General features: G+C 52.3%; 1 protein-coding gene across 4 annotated transcripts in view; it reads left to right on the top strand.

Moving 5' to 3' along the window:
* Positions 1-17,877: 17,877 nt before the first annotated feature.
* The window catches only part of MYO7A (myosin VIIA), a gene marked incomplete at its 5' end in the record, with an annotated part of 88,381 nt that continues 87,951 nt past the window's right edge, over positions 17,878-18,307 (top strand). For 3 of the 4 annotated variants that reach the window (XM_082627857.1, XM_082627856.1, XM_082627855.1), the window contains one exon: positions 17,878-17,988. In XM_082627857.1, coding sequence (XP_082483983.1) covers positions 17,890-17,988 — 99 coding nt within the window. The remainder of the gene's footprint in view (positions 17,989-18,307) is intronic. The other variant, XM_082627854.1, reaches the window with a different exon arrangement.

Here is an 18,307-nt window from a genome sequence, read left to right as displayed (position 1 = left end):
AGAGGTACAGTGGACAGACTTGATGGCTGGCTTGGGAGTGGGGAGTAAGGGAAAAATAAATGAACTAAGACTGGGAGAGAAGGATATGCTGAATGACGTGCCCACCTTAGCGTAGTGCCTGGCCACTGGTGGGTGCTGAGTAACTGTAGCTGTGCAGCATTTGGAGGGGACCACATATCCCCACGCCACTCCACGCCCATCCCTCACAGCTCAGACCTGCGTTCTGCCTGGGGCACCATTTCCTCTTCGGGCCTCAGCTTTCCCATCTGTGTGAGGCTGACACCACTCACCCACCCAGTCTGGCCGGCTCAGCAAGAGATGATTAGAGGGATGGTAGATACCAAGTACGGACGGCAGGTGGGGAGTCCAGCAGGGGGGACGGTGTTCAGGAGCAACTCCGGTCATGGGCACCCAGCCAAGCACAGTCCAGCATCCAGGGGTCTTCAGGGGTCAGGATCGTCGGGTCAGAGGGGGCCCCAGCCTTGGCAGAGCCTGGGTCCCAGCACTGTCGCTTCCCACCCGCTGCTCCAGGCAGAGGCTGGATGCTCAGCCTTGCTCTCCAGGGGGCGCCGTCGGGCAGCTGTGCCCAGGAGGTGGCGCAGTTGGGCCATTGGTCCCTCCCTGGGTCCCCCACCCCATCCTTTGGGTGGCAGCCAGGTGACCCCTTCCCTGCAGGCACAACCCAGTTACAGAGAATCCAAAAGAGTACCTCCCTCCGCCCTGGCCAAACCTGTCCCGGAGAGGCCTGCCTGGCTGGGGCTGCTGCCAGGGTCGCTGCAGGCGAAGGGCCGTGACGTGCAAGGGCCAGGTCGCAACAGGGAGTCCTCGGTGTCACCGTCTTCGCTGACGCTAATAATGAACATTTTGTCCGCTCTCTTCCTTGTTTACCCTCCTCCTCTACTGTAAAATCGCATTTTCCACCTCAGTTTGCACGAGTCCCTGGTACATGCAGCGTTGCTCCCAGTCAGCTGCTTTGAGAAGGTTTCCTGGATGATTAGAGACAGCGGGCATCCCACGCCCCAGCCCCCAGAACAAGCTGTGGGGCAGGGGTGAAGCGATGAACTTCAGGGGGACGCAGCTGAGGCGAGCCCTCGGGAGGGGGCCTGGGGCAAGGGCAGTGTCTGTTGGGGGGTGGGCAGGGTGGCAGAAAGGGCCTGGAGGCAGGGCTGGCTACCTCCTGCCCTGCCTCGCCGGGTCCTTTGCTCTGAGTCTCAAACAGCCATTTTGCCGAGAAGGAAACAGTCTTGGCAGACAGCAGGCAGGGGCCAAGACTCAGCCAATCAGTGACCAAGTCGGGATCAGAACGCGGTTTCCTGCCCAGGTGCTGAGAGCAGGTGGTGGGCATTACCGCAGATGACAGGAGGCAGTTGAGGCTGGGGTGAGTGGCTCCGGGCCTGCTCCCACGCTGGTCGGCAGCACAGCCGAGAAAGACCCCGGTGCCCCGGCCTCCCCGCTGGGCGGCCAGGGCTCCGCTAGGGCCTTGGGCAGCACAGCCCGCCTCCCATGCTGATGTCACGACACCCAGACCTCGGAGGGCCCTCCGACTCCGCCTCCCGGGGGAAGGCTCTGGAGTGGGGAGGAGAGGGCAGCAGTGCTGGCCGGAGAGCTGCCCTGGGCAGGAAAGAAAGGGAGAGACTGAGAGAGAGAGTCACACAGTGAAAGACTGCAAGACCCAGAGAGACCCCCAGAGCAAGTCACGGAGCAAGACAGAGGAAGAGGGGGCTTGTGTCTGCAGATTTTCCCACACCCGCCACCCCAGCTTCCCGAGCCCTCTGTGCAGTGGCAGCTGCAGCCAGGCCGGTGGGCAGCAGGGACCCAGGTAAGGATGGGCTGCCCGCCGTCCTGAGCCCTGGGAGAAGGGTTTGCTGGACTTCGGGGGAGTCATGGGCTTGGGCCACCCTGGAGCCACTGTCCCCACAGCCAATTGCTCCTGGTCTGGGCCCCCTACCATCTCTGACCAGAGCTGGGACGGGGGGCAGACATGCTGGGGGTGGCAGACAGAGAGTCCTTTGTCCCTGACTCTTTGTCTCCATAGGCCTCTCTCAACCACTATCTCTTTCTTTATCTCTCTCCTTGGATAAGTCGCTTCCTTCCTCTGTGCCTCAAATTTCCCATCTGTGAAATGGGAGATGAAGCCTCATCAGCCATGGTTGTTGGGAGGACAAGGTAAAACTGAGCATGGGTACAGAAATGTAAATACAGTTCTGTGTTCTCTGTTGTCAATTTAAAAAGCAATTAACTTGAACAAGGATTAGTTTTTATTTTTAGGAAACAAAAAGTCTATTTTGTAGCTTTTTCCTTACACGTGGCCCTTAAATTCTATGCCCTTTCAACCCCTTTCCACCCCCCAAAGCCCTGAAGGCCCTGGTTCTGCCCCTGGCTCTCGGGGCTCACACTGGTGCAGGATGCCAGCACCACAGCTGGGCATCCTCTTCACAGACGTAGCTCCCCACGGCAGCTGCCTGCTGGCCTTTGTTGAATTCCCTTCTCAGCCAGACACCCAGGCCAGGTGCAGGTCTCCAGAAGGACGGTGTGCCTGCTGTATCCCGGAGCCCCAGGGCAGGGGTCAGGGCTCAGGTGTCAGGTAGTGTCATGGGCAGAGGATCAAATGCCCCAGCGCCTCTGAATGGACCTTGTGAAAAATTGATGCTCATCCTGGGAGGCAGGTAGGGGGCCAGAGGGGCCTCATGCCGGGGCCAATGGGCTGGGGCTGCTTTTGATTACCATGCTCAGTCCCACGAGTCATTCCTGAGCTGTCCCTGTGCTGTGTGAGGTGATGGCTGAGCCCCACACCCTACCGTGTATCAACTCCCTTACTTTGGGAGCAGAGGTGGGGACAGACCCTGACCAGACAACAAACGCATATAGTCAGGGCTGGATAGAGGGAAATATCGGGGCTCTTGGCAGCCTGGGGACAGTCAGGGAAGGCTTCCTGGAGGAGGTACCATCTAAACTGAGCCATGAAGCATAGGTGGGAATTTATTAGTCAGAATTCCAGGCAGAGGGTCCAGTGTATACAAAGTCTAAGAGGTATAAAAAAGGCCAGCATATTTCAGGAAGAGTGAGTGCTGAGAAAGGCCCAAGGGCAGGGGTGGGGAAGGAAGAAAGCAGAGAGAGGCAAGACCTAGACGCATAGTGCTGGGCCTTAAACGCAAATGTGGGAGGGATTAGAGCTCCCATCCTGAAGGCCGGGGGTGCTCTGGAAGGGTTTTAGGCACAGCATGTCATGAGCAGGTCATGTTCAGCCTGACCCTCCTGTTGGGCCAGGCTGTCCCTGTCACCTGTACTCCTGGGGCAGCTCTGAGCTGTGTGGCCAGAGACCAAGTCCTAGTCCTGAATTTGTCCTGTCCTGCTGTGTGACCTTTGGCAAGTCTTGGTCCCTCTCTGGCCCCTTTGCCCATATGTCCAGGGGAAGGGGGCTAGACTTTCTACTTCTTAGGAGCCCTTTGGGAATCTCTGAATAACAGTAGTAAAAAAGGGACTCAGCTGCTCTGGGCAGTGGAACTGGTGATGGTGGCAGAGGCTCAGGTCACGCAGGCTGGGCTGTGGCCAGAGGGAGAGAAGCCAGGGAGGGTTCCTCAGGGAGGAGGGGCTGGGGCTTTGGGAAGAGCCCAGGTGACCCCAGCCAGGCTCAGTGCTTCCAGGGCTGGCTGGCTCAGAGCTTGACACGGTCTCTCTCCCTGCAGAACTGTGTCTGGCCAGGCGGGCAGTAGGAGCATTTGACCAAGGACAATGGTGATTCTTCAGCAGGTGAGGGCTCCTTCATCTTTCTATCAGCAATAACCCTTTTGGGTGGCTCATCCTTCCCTATCCCATATTCTCTTATCCATGTTCTTAGCTGTAGAATCCCCTCCCTAATCCTTTCTTCTAGAAAACTCCTATCTATGCTTCAAAACCCAGGTGTGAAACTTTCCCTGACTCTCAGGGCCCATTCTCCCTGTGATGTGTCTGTTGGGGCCTCCCTTTCTCGTTGCACTCACCCCACTGGTCAGAAATTACTTATTTATATACATCTCTGAATCCCCAGGTAGTCCAGGCAGTGGAACAGCATGTGCAAAGGCCCAGATGTAGAGAAGCCCTTGGGGAAAGGGAAGACGAAGTTGGCAAGTCTATTGAAGCCAGACCAGGAAGGGCCTTGAGCCTGACTGAGGAGCAGTGAATGGGGGATGACGTGGCCGGAGCTGCAGGCCCCGAGGGTTATATGGGGAAGAAGCAGAGGTGCTGCCCCCGGCTGAGTCCTCCAGCTCCCCTTCCTTCCCAGGGCCACAGTGGCCCCTGACCCTCAGCCCTTCCCCGTGATCAGCCTGAGGCTCTAATGAGCTCCTGGTCTCCAGATTCAGGAATGTGGGCCCTGAGCCAGGTCGGCCTGGCACCAGGCCCTTGGGCTGGTAGGGGTGTGTGCTGTGGAGGCTTGGCCAGTGGCTTCATGTCCTCCAGGACCATGTGGGACCAATGGGCAACCGTGCCCTGCAGCTGCGTGTTTGAGTGTGAGTTATGTATATGTGTGTATGTGAGAAGGCAGGCGTCAGGGCAGGATCAGGATAGACAGTCTTCTGTCCTGGGGCTGGAGGAGTCCCCCTCTAGAGCCCCTCGGCCTGAGAGCCTCTTCAAAGGCCCATCAGAGATGGCCAAGACCAAAAACAGAAGGAAAAGTCACTGTCACTGAGTGTTTGCTGGGTGCCAGGGCCTGGGCTGCAGCTGGGGCTGGGTGGATGGGGACATTTGCAGACTCCAGAGGGAGGGCCTGGGCCACTCATAGCTCCCACAGCCGCTTTCCTTCGGGAGGCCTCTGACTCGCTGTCCACCCTCCTCCAACCAGCCCCCCTGGACACTGGCCCATCTCGTCTGGCAGCCTCTGCTGGGAGCAGGTATCTGCAGGTGGACCTGGCTCTGCCCACCCGTCACACAGAAAGCACATTTCTGTTACTTCTTTGGTCCTGAATGAAGTCCCAGCTCTGGGGAGCCAGCCAGCCACGCAGCTCTACAGGCAGAGCCCGCAGCCCTGGGCTCATCTTGGGCTTTACTGTTGATAAGTGTGTGGACCCGGGGCACACATGTCCTTCAGCCTTCCTGAGCCTCAGTTTCCTCATCTGTAAAATGAGGATAAATACCCTCCTTTCCCAGGATGGTTGTTGTGAAGATGAAATGCCACGAGGGGTTCAATCAGCGTGCTTGCCTTTCACCTGCCTACCAGGTCCGCCTCCTCCCGCCACGCCTTCCCTGTCCTGAAAGACAGTCGGTCTGCCGGAGCACTTGGTCCCTCTTCTGGCTGACTTCTAAGTCCTCGCTGTGGCCACGACTCCCTTTGGGACTCTTCCCTCCTCTGTGCACACTAGAGTCTGACCACATGCCACCTTCTTCCCCTGCTTTCCTGGGGCCTCCTGGTGAGCCCAGAAACGGGGGACAGCCTTCATCCTGCTCCCCACGGCCTCCTCAGCTCCAGCGCCAGCCCGCGCAGAGATGGAGCTCTGTACCAAATGAATGAACGATTGTGATTTCACCCTCATTTTGTCCGAGGGGCTGGGGCAAGCATGATACCTACCTCAAAGGGATGTTGGAGAACAAAATATCCTAACACGTGTACAACGCTCAGCCCAATGCTGGGCACAGCTCAAAAGAGTTTAACGGCTACGGCGACTACTACTAAAATCATATCAGTAGTGTTCCTGTGTGTGAGAATTTCCCATTCTTTTCTCTCTTTCACTTTACTTGGCATAAATATTTAGTTGGGATAAATTCTTTGAGGAGACCTCAGAGAATATGATGTTTCTTGCCCCATGTGTAGAGTGGCCCAGTGTGGGACATATCAGTGACAGATACTCACCCATCCCTCCCTCATTCCTCCCATTCATCCATCATGCCAGCCTTTCTGAGCCCCACAGAGTACCAGGCACAGAAAACACCTTCATAAAGTTGTGCTCAGAATCCAAATCTCTTCATCATGAAAAAATGTTATTCGTTTGTTGAGGGTTCTAATTCTTCAAAAGTAGCATCCACATTGGTCCTACTATGTGCCGGGTACTCTCTATACATGATCTCATTTTATTGCCATAAGGCTGTAGGGTACGGATCTTTGTGCCGATATTGTCGATGAAGAAACTGAAGCCCAGATAAGGTAATTTATTTTTATTTTTATTTTCATTTCAGCTATGCTTTTATTTATTTATTTATTTATTTATTTATTTAACATCTTTATCGGAGTATAATTGCTTTACAATGGTGTGTTAGCTTCTGCTGTATAACAAAGTGAATCAGCTATACATATACATATATCCCCATATCTCCTCCCTCTTGTGTCTCCCTCCCACCCCTCCCCGTCCCACCCCTCTAGGTGGTCACAAAGCACCAAGCTGATCTCCCTGTGCTATGCGGCTGCTTCCCACTAGCTATCTATTTTACATTTGGCAGTGTATATATGTCCCAGATAGGGTAATTTAGACATGAGCTGGGGCAGGTCCAGACAGGATAGGGAGCCATGCTGGTGAGGGGGGCAGCATGCAGGGAGAGGAGACCTTGGGAAGGGACTGCTGTGCAGGGCACAGGGCTGTGGCACAGGGAGCAGGCACAGGGCTCAGGGGAGGAGGTCAGACTTCCCCTGCTGGGTGGCATTCGCAGAGCATGAGCTCTTTCCCAGGGACCCTGCAGTAGGCTGGGCAGACCCATCATGTTGATGGCTTTGGGAGTAGGTGGGAGTGTCTGGAGGTTCCTAGTGTGCCGGAAGCCACCTCCTCCAGCCACGTTCTCACTCACCCACGCAACAAAGTGCACTCAGCCCCTTCTCTGTACTGGGCTGGACACAAAGGATGCAGAGATAAATTGACGGCTCCCTGTCCTGGAGGAGTTTCCAGGCCAAAGGGGGAGGCAGCTCCGAAACACAGCAAGGGTGCCCATGAGCGGAACTGTGATAGCAGGAGTTCTGGGGGTGGAGTAGGGTGGGAGGGAGCCTGGGGATGGGGGAGGCTTCTGCCCTGCCTGCGGTACGTCAGGGTGGAGTGGTGATGTCAGGGAAGACTCTGAGGCTCTCGTGGTAGCCCCTCACATACAGATGGGGGGCTGTGGTCTCAGGAGGAGGGACTTGCCCCACGTTGCAAGGCTAGCTGGTGCTTGTGAGAACCCAGAGATCTGTGGTACATGTGACCCGCTTCTTTAGGACCTCACGAAGGCTGCTGTGCTTCGGTAAGATGTGATTTCTGGCTCTGTGGTGAGGCCAGTTTAGGGACTAGATGTACTTTGCCCAGATTCCTGGATCAGAGTGAAGTTTGAAGATAAATCTGTGGACTGTTGATAACAGTTGGATTAAGTCTTTTATTAAAATATAATGTTCTTCTTTGTCTGTTGTAACAATTCCTGATTTAAAGTCCATTTTATCTGATATTAGTACAGCCACCTCAGCTCTTTTTTGGTTACTATTTTCAAGGAGTATATTTTTCTATCCTTTCACTTTCAACCTATTTGTGTCTTTGGATCTAAAGTGAGTCTCTTGTAGAAAGCATATAGTTGGATCATGTGTTATTTTTTTTAAACCTTTTCTGCCGACCTCTACCTTTTAATTGGAGAGTTAAATTCATTTCCATTTAAAGACTTACTTCTGCCATTTTGCTGTTTTTTTTATATGTCATATCTTTCCCCTGTCAATTCCTCTATAATGACTTCTTTTTTTAATTGAAGTATAGTTGATTTACAATGTTGGGTTAGTTTCAGGTGTACAGCAAAGTGATTCAGTTATATACATATATATATATATTTTTTTCAGATTCTTTTCCCTTATAGGTTATTACAAAATAATGAGTATAGTTCCCTGGGTTATACAGTAGGTACTTGTTGGTTATCTATTTTATAAATAGTAGTGGTATCTGTTAATCCCAGACTCCTAATTTATCCCTCCCCACCTTTCCCCTTTGGTTACCATAGTTAGTTTGTTTTCTATGTCTGTGGGTCTATTTCTGTTTTGTATTTAAGTTCATTTGTATCTTTTTTTTTTTTTAGATTCTACTCTATGATGCCTTCTTTTGTGTTTGATTCTTTCTCTCTCTCTCTCTCTCTCTCTCTATATATATATATATATATATATATATGTATATATATATATATATATATATATATATATATATACACACACATACATACATACATATATATATATATTTTTTCCCTAGTAGTTACTCTGGGGTTTACAATTAACACCTTACATTTATAGCAATCTAGTGAGGGTTAACACCAACTTAGCTTCAATAGTACATGAAAACTCTGCTCTTATACAGTTCCATCACTCTCTCTTTACAGTATTATTGTCAGAAATTACATCTTTATACACTGTGTGCCCATTAACATAAATTTATAATTGTTATTTTATGCATTTGTCTTTTAAATCACATAGGAAAAAAGAGAAGTGACAAACCAAAAATAACAATAAGGCTGGCTCTTATATTTACTTTTGTAGTTACCTTACTGGGTTCTTTATTTCTTTGTATGGCATTGAGTTACTGTCTAGTGCCATTTAATTTTAGCCTGAAGGATTATTTTTGGCATTTCTTGTAGAGCAGGTCTATTAGCTACCAATTCCCTCAGTTTTTGTTTATCTGGGAATGTCTTAGTTTCTCTTTCACTGGTGAAGAATATTCTTGCCACATACAGAATTCTTGTTGGAAACGTGTTTTTTTCCTTTCTGCATTTAAAATATATTATCGTACTGCCTTCTGGTCTCCATGGTTTCTGATGAGAAATCAGCAATTAATCATATTGAAGATCCTTTGTATATGATGAGTCACTTCTCTCTCACTGTTTTTAAGATTCTCTTTTTGTCTGTCTTTTGATAGTTTGATTATAATGTGTCTCAGTGAGGATCTTTTTGAGTTTATCCTACCTGGAATTTATTGAGCATTTTAGATGTGTAGATTCATATCTTTCATCAAGTTTGGGGAATTTGGGGTCATTATTCCTTCGAATATTCTTTCTGCCTCTCTCTCTCCTCTCCTTCTGGGATTCCCATTGTGCATATATTGGTCCACTTGATGGTGTCCTGTAGGTTTCTTAGTTTCAGCTCATTTTTCTTAATCTTTTTTTCTTTCTGCTCCCTAGCCAGGATATTTCAATTAAGCTATCTTTGGTTCGCTGATTCATCTTTCTGCACTTTTAAATCTGCTGTTGACCCCTCTAGTGAATTTTTCAAATCAGTTATTGTACTTTTCAACTCCAGAATTTCTATTTGGTCCCTTTTTATAATTCCTGTCTCTTTATTGATAGTCTGTACTTGGTGAGATGTTGTTCTGGTTTCCTTCAGTTCTTTGAGCATATTTAAAACCGTTGATTAAAGTTTTTGTCTATTAAGTCCAGTGTCTCGGCTTCCTCAGGGAAAGACTCTATTAATTTCTTTTTTTCCTATGAATGGGCCATATTTTCTTGTTTCTTTGCAAGTCTCATAGTTTTTTTTTTTGTTATTGTTGTTGAAAACTGGACATTTTGATTACTATAATGTGGTAACTCCAGAAGTCAGATTTTCCCTCTCCCCAGGGTTTGTTGTTGCTGCTTATTATGAAATGTAGTTTTGTTGAGTGACCTTTCTAAACTATTTGTGTGTGTGTGTGTGTGTGTGTGTGTGTGTGTGTGTGTGTGTGTGACGACTAGATTCTTTGTTGTGTGTGGTCACTGAAGTCTCTAAAATTCCTGGAAAAAAAACAAAACAAATTTAAAAGATCTCAGACTTTGCAGTTGGGCCGTGTCTGTGTTGGCGCATGACTTCAATGCTCAGTCAGGACATTTACAACTCTGACTTAACCTTCACTCCCTGTCTGCATGGAGCTTGAGGTCAGTCAGAGGTGAGAGCTTAGGGTTTCTCATGCTTTTTCTGAACATTTGTCCAACCCTGGGTGTGTACATGGTCTTCTAGATTCCCCAGTATATGCTGAAGCTTTTTCAAAGCCCTTTTTCCCTGGTGCAGCTCATTCCCCTGCCTTTCTTCCAGGCTTTTTGGAGTGTCTATTGTTTGCTCCAACTGATTATTTTTTTCCCCAGGTGGTAGTTCATTTGCCTTTGGAAGTTTTTGAGCAATGCCCTCCATAGCTACTTCTCTACCCTGGGGTCCCTAATTAGGGAATAAAGACAAACCTTTAGCCTTATTCCTTCAGGGATCCCCCAGACAGGTTAAAACCATCATAATTCTTTGATAACAAGGTCTGTTCTGCTCCCTCTGACCCCAACAACCCACACCAGGGATACAGGCTGCCATCCTCAAGGTGGGGGGTGAGGGAGGATGGGTAGGTTAAAGTACCACAAAGCTCTCCTGTGGGGTTTCAGTCATCTTCCTCTTCCTTAAATGTTCAAATGGTTACTGTAAACCTTTGCATATTTTCTAGAGTTCCAGTAAAGTTGACTCTGACAATTTTTGCTGTTTTTTGGTGTTTCTGTAGAGTTCTTGGCAGACTTCTCTACTCTTTGCTGATATCACTTGCTGATGACAACTGGCACGTTATTTCCTGAAAGCTTTTCTGTTCCAGCTTGCTATGTATACTTGGCTAGGTCCCTTTGCCCTTCTGAACCCCAGTCTCCCCGTATGTAAAGTGGGCGGCCAGATTTGGACCAGATGGTGGTGTGGTGGAGGTGACAGCGGCACTACGGGTGTGAGGCATGAAGGGGTAGAGAAAGGAAGGCAGTGAGGTGTGGGGGCCAGGGGGCACATAGCGAAGTGCAGCCTTGGTGGCGAAGTGGGGGCAGGGAAGAGGATGGTGGAGGTGGAGCGTTCCTAGCAGAGGACTCAGCATGAGCAAAAGTAGGAGGCCCTGTCCTGTGTGGCCAGGCAGCAGGAGACAAGGCTGGGGGAGCAGTGAGCCCTGGCTCTGGGAGAGAGTCTGGTGTGATGCCAGAGTGGGTCCCAGGGGCATTAGACCTGCCTCCCAGACCTGGTGTGCAGCCACCTGCAGGGAAGGGACCTACTCGTAGGATTCATCTCAGGGGTGGCCTGGGTGCAGGGTGTTGAGCAGTGGGTCTGGGTCTGGGAGGGCCAGTCTCTCAGTACTTTACTAGGTCTCTCTCATGGGGCCTCTCTCCATCCACCAGACTTGTTTCACCATCTCTTCCTTCTTACCTCTGCTTCTCTGTGCTTTGCTGTTTTCTTTTCTGGAACACCCTTCTCCCTCATATCTGCCTAAATAATCACAACGCCACAACAACATGACTTGCTCAGTTAATAATAACTAACACTCATACAGCATTTGCTCTAACAGGCACCGATCTGAGTGAGTTACACACGGCCTGTTTAACCCTCACAAGCACCTAATGAGGTACTGTTATCCTGTTATCTGACAAATGAGATAACAAAAGCACATGGGGGTTGAGGAACTTGCCCGAGGTCACACAGCATGTGAATGGTCTTGTCATCATTGAACAGGTGTTGGCTCCAGAGTCCAACCTCATAGCAGCCATTCTATCCTGTCTCTCCAGGGTTAATCTGTCCCTTATCTGGTGGTACCATCCTTATCTGTGTCTGGGTTTGTCCACCCCCAGGCTGGAAGCTCTGAGGACGGTGTCCCCTAAGCTTTAGCCTGAGCCTGTGAAGGTTTTTGTTTTTTTTTTCATTTTAAAAATATTTATTTATTTTTGGCTGTGTTGGGTCTTAGTAGCAACATGCAGGATCTTTCGTTGTGGTGCGTGAGCTTCTCTCTAGTTGTGGCGTGCAGGCTCCAGAGCGCATGGGCTCTGTAGTTGTGGCACACGGGCTCTCTAGTTGTGGCTCTTGGGCCCAGTAGTTGTGGCTGCTGGCTTAGTTGCCCTGCAGCATGTGGGATCTTAGTTCCCTGACCAGGGATCGAACCCATGTCCCCTGCATTGGAAGGCGGAGTCTTAACTACTGGACCACCAAGGGAGTCCCTGTGAAGGTTATTTTAAATAGACAGATGGAGGGATGCCTGGAAGCCCAACTCTAGCACCTCCCTGGGTCTGAGGGTCTGGTTCCTGTTCCCATGGACTCTCCTAGGAGGGTGGGCAGGGGTAGGTGTGCTTGTTCTGGAAAGGACCCCTTCTGAGAACAGGGTCCCTGAGAGGGCACAGGAAATGGGTGGGAATCATTGGCGACAGTCAGCTGTGTGCTGGGTGGCAGAGTGCTGGGTCCTCGAGGCTGGAAAAGGAGGGGGGGTGTAGAAGGAAGCCCAGGTCCAGAGGGGCAGCTCCGAGTTCTGTGTGAGGCATCACCGTCTCCTTCCTTGTCATTCTCTCTACTCCCCGCTGTAGTTTGCTCCTCTAGAACAGAAAGTTGGGTCTTCCAGGATTTCAGACAATGCTGAGGGCCAAAAATGAGACCTTGAAGAGAGAATAGGAGAAAAGAGGGGAGAGGATAAAGATAAGTAGTGAGAGAGAAGAAGGCAGGTGTAGGAGGAGAGTCACAGAGCCTGGGCATTCCACGCCTTCTGGATGGGACAGTGGCCACTGTGGCTTGCGGCCCAGCATGGACCCAAGCCGGCACCCAGTCCTGTGTGGCTGCCAGGACACAGGAGCCCAGCTTGGCGCCCACTGTGGGGTGAGCTCTGAGCCATTAGGGGTGACTTGCTGTCCTGGGGAACGAGGGGGCGCCCCTCCTTTAGGCCTCAGTGCCTCCTCTTTGGCCTGGAGATCACCAGCTGGCTGGCCTCAGAGGCTGGGTGAGGACCAGAGACTCTTCCAGGGCTTTCCCCATAAAGTCCCCTCCCAACCTCAAGGCTTTTATCTGCCCTCACTCCCCAGAGGCAGCCAGTGGGCCAGAAAGATCTTTGACGCACCTTCCCTTTAGTCTTAAAAAATTTACTAAGTTTATTGTGTTCCACTCCATAACATCCCCATCTTTCCGTAGAAAACATACTGATTTTCTCCAAAACTGCAGTCAAGGTGAGGTTCCAGGTGCCTCGTTTTTGCCGAGGTCCCGCAGCTCGGTTCCCGGGTGACGCTCGCTGAGGTCCTGGTGAGGCGGGCCCGGAATCCCCGACGATGTTGGGTGTTGGGGTCGCGCCTGGATGGGAGGGGGCTGGGGCGGCGCGGGCGCCCCCTCCTCGTTCCCGCCCGCGGGCGTCACCTAAGCCGCCGTTGCCATGGGCCCGCGGCAGATGGCCGGGTTTAGGGTTCCCCGGCGGGCGGCGCGCACAGGATTAGGTGAATTAGGGAGCTCGAGACGTGTTGCCACCGTAGCCGCCGCTAGGCCCTCCGCGCCATGGAGCCCCCTGCCCATCCCGCAGACCCCGCCAACCCCGCGGACGCCGCTGACCCCGGCGACCCTGCCGAGGCGCGCGCCAAGCAGCCGGGCAAGTGGGCGCTGTTGCGTAGCCTGAACCAGGCGTTGAAGACATACGCGGTCCTGCCGGTGAGGCCCGGGTCGGGAGGGGGAGGATGCGCCCCGCGGACCTGGTCCTGGGCCTCGGTTTCCCCGCCTGTCTGGAGCCAGGCGGGCCGCAGGGTCGCAAAGCCCCAGGGTGCACGCACACCTGAGCCGTCTGGTGCCGCGCGGTCCTAGACGCCCGGCGGGAACTTGGCCCCCAGCTGCCCCTGCCTGGGCGGGGAGCTTGTGCAGCTGGAAAACGGGAGGTGGATGGGCCAGCGCTGGGAAGGGGCTTCCCTGCCCTTGGCCGGGTCCAGAGCAGGGAGTGACTCCAGGTGCACGGAGGGGGCTCGGGGAGACGTTTGTGGACAGGCTGACCGGCTGGTAGAAGGAAAGTATGGCCCACGGGTCCCCTCCTCCACCGAAGATTAGCAACCAGACACCTCCTTGCTCACTGGCGCCCCTGGCAAGTCAGTTGGCCCATCTTTCTCACCTGTGAAAATGGGGCTAATATAACCAATGTCCCGGAGTGACTATGAGGATAAGCAAGGGTGGGGGCAGTGTCCTGAGACAGATTCCTTTTCATTGCACAAACGGGGACTGAACCTCAGGCCCTGCCCCAGAGGAGGAAAGAGGCATATAAGGCTAAGGCCCTGCGGGGAGTTGATATTGATCTGATCCTGGGCTCATGCCTAGGAGGGAAGGTGGGTGGACATCAAGGACAACATCCCTTTGCTTGGGTCTCTCATCTTCACAAGCACTGACTCCTTTCCTGTTGAACCCTAAGGCTCAGAGAGACTGAAAGACTTACCCAGAGTCACACAGCGTTAGGGGCAGAACTGGGACCTGAACCCAGAACTCTTTACCTTGTGTTCATTGTGGAATGTGGGCCAGCTTCCCTGGAGGAAGCCCCCACTAGGGTTGTGGAGTACCCTTGAGAACATTTAGGCAAATCCATCTAGGAACTCACCGTTCTGGGCTGGGAACCACTCAACGACAGCAGAGAAGCTGAAACTTGCCCCAGGTTACACAGCCACACAGAGGCAGGTGTCTACACAAATGGAATTTTTGATTCCCGGTGAGGTCCCTAGTGGGGCACCCCTCACAGTGGGGTGGTAGGAATGGGGCCAGATACAGTCATGGGCTGCCTGGAATCCAGCTGTGGGGAGGGGCTGGTGGGGTCAGACCTGAGCCCAGTGCCCCTTTCCTCTCCTCCCTCCTCCTGCCCCTCAAAACAGTGTCATGTTCTTTTACGTCTTCCTTCTTCTGCTCCTTCCTTCACCCATCCAGAGATTCCTGACCTACCCTGTTTTTGGTTCGGGCTCTGCCCTGCAGATGCTCACAGTCTCATCCGTCACTGATTTGATGAGTGACTATGGCCAAATCCCTTTCTCTCTTTCGGCCTCAGTTTCCTCATCTGTAAAATGGGGACCCTTACAACCCAGCTGCATTCTGATGCCCCAAGTACTTTCCATGGGACCATGGGAACTGTCCCCCTCAGAGGTCCTCAGGCCCCAGATTCATCCCTGAAGCCTCTTAGCTGCCATTTTAGCCTCTTTCCTCGAGTTCAGACCAAGAGAAGAGAAAGTTAAGTCACCACCCTCCTGGTGACAGTCCTTGGCTAGGAGGGTTCTAGACATTTCTGTTTGCTTTGCTGCCCTTAGCTGGAGCTTCCAGTTTGCCTTTTGGGTCCACAAACCATCTCCAGCCAGGGACCCTATCAGTGTTTCCTGTTCTGCTTGCAGAGCTGGGTTCAGGGTGGGGCCCAGGGGATGTAGGGAGAGAGCACTGAATTTGGAGTTTGCCAGGCTTGGGCTTCATTCCCAGCTCTACCACACAACACCCATGTGACCTTGGGCATGTTTTTTGACCTCTCTGAGGAGATGAAGTAGAGAGAGAATCCCCCGCCTAAGCGTTGTCATAAGGTTCAATGAGACAGTTAATTACAGGGAAGCATGTAAGTCACTACCTGGCCTGTTGCAGGGGTATTGAGTTTGCATAGAGCAATGTCCTGGTGCCACTGCCCGCCTCTGCTGGCCTCTGGGAATCAGGTAGTCTCTCTCTTTCTCTCTCTCACACACGAACTCTGTCACATGCTCCCTCTTACCTACTCACACACACGCTCACATACACACTGTTTCACATTCTGATTCTCTGTCTCACTGAGAGAAAAACTGTTTCTTCTGGGGAGTCACCAATGGAAGACTCAGACCAGCCCTGCCCTCAGGGGGCTGCAGGCTAGGGGGGAGTGGACACCCATGGTGATGACCCAGAGTGGTGCTGGCTGTTAAGGGGCAAGCCCAGGGGCCCCGAAGACTGGAGGAGAACGTGTGCTCTTTACACAGCAGCCAGGGGAAGTTTTGAAAATGTAAATCCATCATGCCATTCTCTCCTGCTTTAAAACCTTCCAGTGGCTACTTGTCCTACTTGAAAGAAAGTCCAACTTCTGTCCATGGCTCCCAGGGCCCTGTGTGCCCTGGTGCTGCTCATATCCTCCAAGCGCCCCCTCATCTGGCTCCAACCTGGGCCTGCCCTTACTAGGCCCTCTGCTTTCCCGTCTGTTCACTGCTCTGTCCCCAGGGTCTGGAGTGAAACTGGCCCACAGCGGGCTCGCCACAGATATGTACTGAATGAATGAACTAACTCTTCAGGGATTGGGGGGAGGAGGAGGAAGGTGGGGCAGTGAGGAGGGGCCAGGGAAGAGTTGCTATTTGCTTTGGGTGTCCTCTCAGTGGAAAGGTGGGGTGAGATGGGGGGCAGTTGGAACAGAACAGCCTGAGCAGGAGTGTGTCTGGTGGTCCTGGGCTGGTACTTAGAGAGGGTGAGGAGTGTGGCAGGAAGCACAGCTTTGACTTGGCACTAAAGCAGTCGTGAGGATTAAATGGGACAGTCTACGGGAAGCAGTCATGCAGCCTGGGCACACAGTAGATGCTCAGCAAATGCATGAGTTCTCCTTCCATCCCAGAGGCTCTCCAATTTTTCTCACTTTTTCTGGGAGAAAGCTTGGGTTTGAAGCTAGCCTGTTTCTAACATGTGCTAACCTCCCATGAAGTGAAGGCCCATAATGGCAGCTGTGGCTGAAAAGTAGTTGGTTCTGATGGGAACAGGAGGAGGCTGAAACAGTGAAGAGTTGGCCTTGGGACTCACCAAGCCCACGCCTCACTGAGGCATGTGGAAACCGAAGCTCAAAGAGGTCAGCGATTTACTGGAGGCCAAGTGGGTCCTGGATCCCAGTCTCATAGCCCAGAGCTGTTTCCCCTGGGCCATCCCCATGGGCTTATTTCATTGTGAATCAGTTTTAGCAGTTGTTATGCTTTTAACTGCCGCTTGATAGGAAGTTATATTTTTATTAGAATGTCTAGGTTCTCTTACCCTTCTGAGGAACTTTGGAACCACCCCAAAAGAATACTCTTATTAAGATTAGAATAAAATTCAAACTTTTACCTCCAGGCCAACGAGAGTCTATGAGTCCTGAATCTTGCCCACCTCTCTCTCTCATCAGGTCCTGCAACAACCACCTCTTTGCGGTTCCTTCCTGCCTCAGGGCCTTTGCACTTATCATTTCCGCTGCCCAGATTTCTACCCTTGCTCTTTCCTAGCCTGACTGCTTCTCGCCCTTCAGGTCTCAGCTCAGAGGTATCCTTCATAGAGTGGCTTCCCCGGCGAATGAGTCTCCGGTTGGCCAGCTCTGTCTTTCTCCAGCGTTGGTGTGCTCACTTCCATCACAGCACTACCGCCATCCCAAGTGACCGTGTACTTGCTCAGTTGTTTGTTTTCTGTCTCCTCCCAACTAGCATGTGGACTCCATGCTCACTGCTCGATCCCCAGCATTTAGATCCATCAGTGCCTTGTACCCAGTAGGTGCTCAGTACATGCATGTTGAATGCATCAGTGCTGAAAGTGGTTGTTCTGAGCCCATTTTCTGACTCTGGGTTGTAGATTTGGCTTCTGTGAACCCTTACTGAGCGTGTAGTGGGAGCCAGGCCCTGTGCTGAACGCTGCAGGGGCCACAAATATAATGCTCCCCTGGCCCCAGATCGGGATGTCCCCACAAGCCAGGAGACAGTGTGGCTGAGAGCGATGCCCACATATATCATGGGGCCCGGCACAGAGCAGCATCACTGCAGGAAAGTCATAACTATGACTGTGGGTGTTGACCAAGGAGGTGACAGAGGCTGTTTGAATGTCCTGGGGGTACGCCTCCTTTAGGACAGAGGGGAAGTATTTCTGCCTAAACCTCAATGAGTCTGCTGCACATGTGTGGGATGTAGAGTCTTGGGGAGAGGTCAGGGCTTTGGACAGGCCTGGGATCGAAGCTGCCCAGCCGTGTGGTCTTGGCTCTTCCCCTCTCTGAGCCTCTGCTTACTCATCATAAATTGGGGACAGTAACAGCTGCCCCAGAGGAGGGATTGATGACACCACATAGTGCCCAGCCCAGGGTCTGGCACCATGGCTTCCACAGTGCCAGTTCCCTTTTCTTCCCTCTTCTGTGGTTGGCACAAGAGCCTCTGGTGGTGGAGGGGTGGGCACAGGACTGCTTGGAAGGAGTACCCGATCCCCCTCCCTGCTCACCTGGCCTGGACCTCTCTCACCCGCAGGGGGACTATGTCTGGATGGACCTGAGATCCGGGCAGGAGTTTGATGTGCCCATCGGGGCGGTGGTGAAGCTCTGTGACTCTGGGCAGATCCAGGTGGTGGACGATGAAGGCAATGTGAGTAGCCCGCTGCCACCCCACCCCCAGGCCTTGCGGGGGGACACAGGCTGACAGGTGACCTGAGGCAGGGGCCCGGCAGTGACCTGCCTCAGGGGGATGGAGGCAGTGCCTGTGCCCCGCTTCTGCCTCTCAGAACCCCCTTCCCCCATGGAGCTTTCCCCATCACCCCCGTGGGAGGGAACCTCCCCTTCTGCCCCAGGCTACCTGTTCTTGTTCCACCAGCACTTCAGTCCCTCCTGTCTGGTATTAGACATGTGTGTCTGTGTGGGCATGCCGGTGTGTACAGTGGGGCAGGGGGTGGCACCGGGCTGGGAGC

The sequence above is a fragment of the Mesoplodon mirus genome (assembly GCF_964341445.2).
Source record: "Mesoplodon mirus genome assembly, chromosome: 7".
Taxonomy (NCBI): domain Eukaryota; kingdom Metazoa; phylum Chordata; class Mammalia; order Artiodactyla; family Ziphiidae; genus Mesoplodon; species Mesoplodon mirus.
Note: the sequence above shows the minus strand (reverse complement) of the source record. Positions and strands in the feature narration are given on the sequence as shown.